The sequence below is a fragment of the Zea mays genome, chromosome 5 (genome assembly GCF_902167145.1).
Source record: "Zea mays cultivar B73 chromosome 5, Zm-B73-REFERENCE-NAM-5.0, whole genome shotgun sequence".
NCBI lineage: Eukaryota > Viridiplantae > Streptophyta > Magnoliopsida > Poales > Poaceae > Zea > Zea mays.
In genome coordinates, this window is record NC_050100.1 from 192,273,825 (window position 1) to 192,279,935 (window position 6,111).

Here is a 6,111-nt window from a genome sequence, read left to right on the forward strand (position 1 = left end):
AAAAGCTTCACTAGGTTGGTTATGGCATAGAAGACTTGGTCATGTTGGGATGAAGCAACTCAATCGGTTAACCAAGCATGACTTAGTTCGAGGCTTGAAAGATGTGAAGTTTGAAAAGAACAAATTGTGTAGCTCTTGTCAAGCCGGTAAGCAAGTGGCAAATACTCATCCAAATAAAAGTCAAATGTCCACTCATCGACCTTTGGAATTACTTCACATGGATTTATTTGGGCCCACATCTTTTGTAAGTATTGGTGGTAATTCTTATTGTCTTGTGATTGTGGATGACTATTCAAGATTTACTTGGGTTTATTTTCTACGAGACAAATCCAATGTGTTTGAAACATTCAAGTCATTTGCTATATTGGCTCAAAATCAATTTGATTTCGACATCAAAAAGGTTAGAAGTGATAATGGGTCGGAATTCAAAAATGCAAGAATTGATCAATATTGTGATGACAAGGGTATCAAACATGAATTCTCTTCCAAATATACCCCGGAACAAAACGGTATTGTTGAAAGAAAGAATAGAACTCTTATTGATATGGCAAGGTCTATGTTAGCGGAATATAATATATCGGATTCTTATTGGGCCGAGGCAATAAATACCGCTTGTCATTCATCAAATAGACTATATTGTCACAAACTCTTGAAGAAAACTCCATATGAATTGCTCATTGGTAGAAAGCCAAATATCTCATATTTTAGGGTATTTGGTTGCAAATGTTATATTTTGAGAAAGGGAAGCCGGCTTTCTAAATTTGAGAAGAAATGTGATGAGGGTTTTCTTCTTGGATATTCATCAAATAGTAAGGCTTATAGAGTCTTCAACAAAACTCATGGTATTATTGAGGAAGCATATGATGTTGAATTTGATGAAACAAATGGGTCTCAAGATGAGAGTGATAATCTCGATGATGTTGGGGGAACTCAATTGATAAATGCAATGAAAACAATGGCCATTGGTGAAATAAAACCTAAGGAAGATGATGATGAAGATAGTGTGGTTGTTATTCCTTCATCCTCAACTATAAATGAGGAAGATCACCAAAGCAAACCACTCGATGAAACCATGGATACTCATGATCAAGGTACTTCAAGACCTACGGTTTCTCCTAATGCTTCATCAAGCAACTATCAAACGGTATCAAGAATTCATCATTCCATTGTGAAGGATCACCCGGTTGATCAAATTGTGGGTGATATTAGTAAGGGTGTTCAAACTCGCTCTCGCATAGCTTCATTTTGTGAACATTTCTCTTTTGTATCTTGTATGGAACCTAACCGTGTAGATGAAGCTCTACTTGATGTTGATTGGGTGAATGCAATGCATGAAGAATTAAATAACTTCACTCGAAATGAAGTTTGGGAGCTTGTTGAGAGACCAAAGAACCACAATGTTATTGGTACAAAATGGGTGTTCCGCAACAAGCACAATGAAGATGGTGTGGTAGTAAGAAACAAGGCAAGATTAGTTGCACAAGGATATACTCAAATTGAAGGATTGGATTTTGGGGAGACATTTGCTCCCGTAGCAAGATTAGAAGCAATCCGGATTCTACTTGCTTATGCTTGTGCACACAATATCAAGCTCTACCAAATGGATGTAAAGAGTGCCTTTCTAAATGGTAAGATTAGTGAACTAGTGTATGTTGAACAACCTCCCGGTTTTGAGGACCCCAAAAGACCTAACCATGTGTTCAAGCTCTCTAAAGCTCTCTATGGGCTTAAGCAAGCTCCACGCGCTTGGTATGAAAGGCTTAGGGATTTCTTGCTTTCCAAAGACTTCAAAATTGGGAAGGTTGACACTACTCTATTCACTAAAAGAATTGGTAAAGATTTATTTGTTTGTCAAATCTACGTTGATGATATTATTTTTGGATCTACTAATGAATTATTTTGTGAGGAGTTCGGAAAAATGATGTCAAAGGAATTTGAAATGTCTATGATAGGAGAATTGAGCTTCTTTCTTGGCCTTCAAATCAAACAATTGAAAGATGGAATTTTTATAAGTCAATCAAAATATTTGAGGGACATGCTCAAGAAGTTTGGTTTAGAAAATGCTAAGCCTATCAAGACTCCAATGGCAACAAATGGTCATCTAGACTTAGATGAAGGAGGTACAATAGTTGATCAAAAACTTTATCGTTCAATAATTGGTAGTTTGCTTTATATTACCGCATCTAGGCCCGATGTTATGTTTAGTGTATGCATGTGTGCTCGATTTCAAGCTTCTCCTAGAGAGATTCACTTGAAGGCCGCTAAAAGGATTCTAAGATATTTGAAGTATACTCCCAATATTGGTCTATGGTATCCCAAAGGTGCTCAATTTGAATTAATTGGATATTCGGATTCGGACTATGCGGGGTGCAAAGTTGATAGAAAAAGCACCTCCGGTTGTTGTCAATTTCTTGGTAGATCTCTTGTTTCATGGTCTTCTAAGAAACAAAATTCGGTTGCTCTATCTACCGCCGAGGCGGAATATATATCGGCCGGAAATTGTTGTGCTCAACTATTATGGATGAAACAAACCTTATTGGACTATGGAATTATTTTCAAGAATGTGCCTCTCATGTGTGATAATGAGAGTGCGGTGAAATTGGCTACCAATCCGGTCCAACATTCAAGAACCAAGCATATTGATATACGGCATCACTTCTTAAGAGATCATGTTGGCAAGGGAGATATCTCTATTTATTCCATTGGCACCGATGATCAATTAGCAGACATTTTTACAAAACCTTTGGATGAAACAAGATTTTGTTCTCTAAGAAGTGAAATGAATGTGATCGATATCTCTAATGTGACTTGAAGTTGATCACACATGTGTCGCCTTGCATCTTGGGTCTAAGTATGTTTTTTTTGTGCTATTTATTTGGTATTATTTGTGCATTTTTCATTTCTAATTACTCTAGATAGTTTAATTCAAAAATCTTGCATTTCTCAAATACATCATAAGTATATGCATGCATACCAACTTTTGGATTGGTCAAAATGTCCATATATGAGCACCAATTCGGATTCGGAATTCAAAATCAGAAAGTGGACAGAAATTGGAAAAATGAGTATCAGGCCGCGGACCGTCCGCCCATGGACCGCGGACCGTCCGCAGCATCAAGCAATGGACAGTCCGAGCAGCCTCGCAGACTGTCTGAGGTCATCAGGACGCGGACCGTCCGCCGCCCCCGCGCGGACCGTCCGCGACAGGGCAGAAAAAGGACCAGAGCCCGCAGACTTGCCAGTTGTGCCTATTCGGTTGTTCTCTCTTGCTCTCCACTCGCTATATCCTCTCTTGTGTCGAGTGTGCGCGGACCGTGAAGTGAAGTTGCGTGCGGACAGTCCGACAGCTTGCTGCACCATTCCCTCAACATGTCTTCATCACGGTATCTTCAAATCTTGTGGATTTAATCAAATTTCATCAACTTTGAGATTATTTGGGTTTCTTCTCTGATCTGAAATTGAGCAGTGGGTTTCAAAATCTGATTGGTGGGATTGTTAGTTCTTCTCAATATCAATGCTATGCAAAATTTTCAACTTATTTGGCTGGGTATTATCTGCAAAACCATCAAATTGAACACTTGTGGCGGCTAGGGTTCTTGGAGTCGCCCCTGGTCGGTCGCGGACCGTCCGCCTGGTGGACGCGGACCGTCCGGGCCTCTGGCGCGGACCGTCCGGCCCCCTAGCGCGGACAGTCCGGACCCTGGCAGAGCATTACAGTTCCATTCCTTTTATAAATGGTGATTGGTTTCAATTATTCATCTATGGATGTTTGTCACATTGTTGCAGTGGTCTTGGTGGTCTACGCAAGAAACTTGCAGGTCGCTTTAAATCCAAGCGCCCTCGAGGAAATGATGATGATTATGTACCAACCACTGATTCAGAAGCCCAATCCTCAGCTGGGGGCACTGAATCCATGGATGCGGAAGATTTTCCTCATGTTCATCCTGATTATCCCATTGATATCCAAGGATGGACTTTCCCAAAGCGGAGATTTTCTATGACTGAGTACTGCTCTCGACGGACTGTGAATCAGTATGCTCTGCCATCAGATACCAACATCCAGTTTTTCCACACGCAGCTGCAGTTTGATGTTTTCTGGGGCACCCTGGTGGATACTAATTTCCATAAGCATCAGGTGATTGATTGGTCATTCCTGCTCAGTCAATCAGTCATGGAGGGTTTGATCCCTAAGTTTGAGGCATGCGGACTATATCAGTTTATGGGGCAGCGCACAGATTTTAATGAAATGGCTGTTAAGCAATTCTTGGCTACCTCAGAGATTGATATTGCAGAAGAATCCATCACCTGGATGACTGGCTTCAAGCGCTACTCTGCTTCTTTTGCTGACTTTGCAGCTGCCAACAGTCTGAACTATGGCACCATTTCTGCTGGAGTGGATCTTTATACTGAAGACAATTTTGAGGATTTTGTGCAGTTTTATGAGCCAGCCAGACTTGGTATACCCAGGAGATTTGGTGAGACAGCAGGACTCAGACATCATCCTGCTGTCATCAACAAGATTGCCAGAGTCACCATCCTTCCCAAGAGTGGTGATAAGAGTAAAATCAGGGAGAAGTTCTGGAACATAATTCATCACATTATGAATGGAGAAGTCATGAACATTGTTCTTTTCATGATGAGGCAGCTTAATGATTTAAAGATGGACAAGAATCAAAACTTGGCATATGCTCCATACATTATGGCTCTTATCAAATCCAAGACAAGATTTGAGGGCCCATGTGAGATTGTCCACACTCCATTCAGGCCTTTTAAGAATGAGATAGGGTTTCTCACCAGGCCACTCACTCCATTCCCAGATGATGAGGAAGACCCTGGCTATGAGGGTGGAGCAGCGCCTAATGTTGAGGAACAGCAGATGCCTCCTCCTCCACCTCCTCCTCAGCCTCAGCACTATTGGGAGCCTGCTCCAGGATATTTTGATCCTTATTTTCACAACATGCAGCAAGGGCTGGAGGCTCATATTGATACTCGATTTGAGGGGTTGATGTCACATGTGGATCACCGCCTCGATGACATGCGGTCTCGCTTTGACGACAACTGGGATGTGCTCAACTCTGAATTTTCTGACCTTCGTGATCACATTCACACTAATGTCACTGATCCCATCATGTCAAGGCTGAATAATATGCAACAAAGCTTTCAAGATAACATGGGTGCTCTCTCCAGTCAGTTTGATAATCTTTCTACAACTGACAACATGCATGATATCAGTCAGAGGCAGCAGCAGCTCCAGCAGGACTTTGACCAGTTCTCCTCCCTGTTTGACACCTTCCGCACTCATTATTACCACATGCATCCTCCGCCGAGTGATCAGTAAGGCCTCTCCTTTGTGGCAATTGATGCCAAAGGGGGAGAGAAGTGATGAGAAGTTGTCAGGCGTCTCCTTCAGGGGGAGTTGGTGGTTCTATGTGGACACTAAGACCATGCATATGCATTTTATCTTTTTTGTGCCGTTTTAGTTTATGTCTTATGCATTTGGAACTTGGTTCGATCTATTAACTCTATGTCGTATGTCTGTGGATTATTATCTGTAATATTCTGTGGGATGAACTATGTTTTAGTTCAAATTACTCTGTGTGTGGTTAATCGAGATGTGATTATAATTGCTGCGCTCACTCTACGAATCATCGCTTGTATGTCTCGATAACCATGTTTGTAGGAAAGTCTCCATCAAGCTCTAATATATTATGTGTGTTATATCTTCAACTTCAAATAATCCTGCACACACTTAGGGGGAGCCCTTCTTGCATACTGAGTTTCTATTGGGATTTATCTATCTTTTGGACAGAACTTCAATTCAAGATAAGTCCTATGAAACTCATCTCCAAAATCTATTTTATACCTTAGGTATGAGAGAGATTTGGAGAAACTAAACTTCTCTTTAATATACTATGTGGTGTTGTCATCAATTACCAAAAAGGGGGAGATTGTGAATCATCTAGGCCCCTCTAGTAATGTTTTGGTAATTAATGACAACTACTTGTGGACTAACGATTCTTGGAGAAATAAGAATGCAGGGTTGGACCACATAGAACAGGAAATGTTGAAGAGTCATACGCATTGGTTGTGGATCAGATGAAGGCAAAGGTA

At 41.0% G+C, this 6,111-nt stretch overlaps 1 protein-coding gene across 1 annotated transcript; it reads left to right on the top strand.

Moving 5' to 3' along the window:
- The first annotated feature begins 2,793 nt into the window (after window positions 1-2,793).
- LOC111589329 (uncharacterized) lies at window positions 2,794-5,720 on the top strand. The gene is made up of 2 exons (XM_023300166.2): window positions 2,794-3,383; window positions 3,787-5,720. Exons 1-2 carry the CDS (start codon window positions 3,370-3,372, stop codon window positions 5,336-5,338), a joined length of 1,566 nt encoding a protein of 521 aa, XP_023155934.2. The 5' UTR covers window positions 2,794-3,369; the 3' UTR covers window positions 5,339-5,720.
- Window positions 5,721-6,111: the final 391 nt, after the last annotated feature.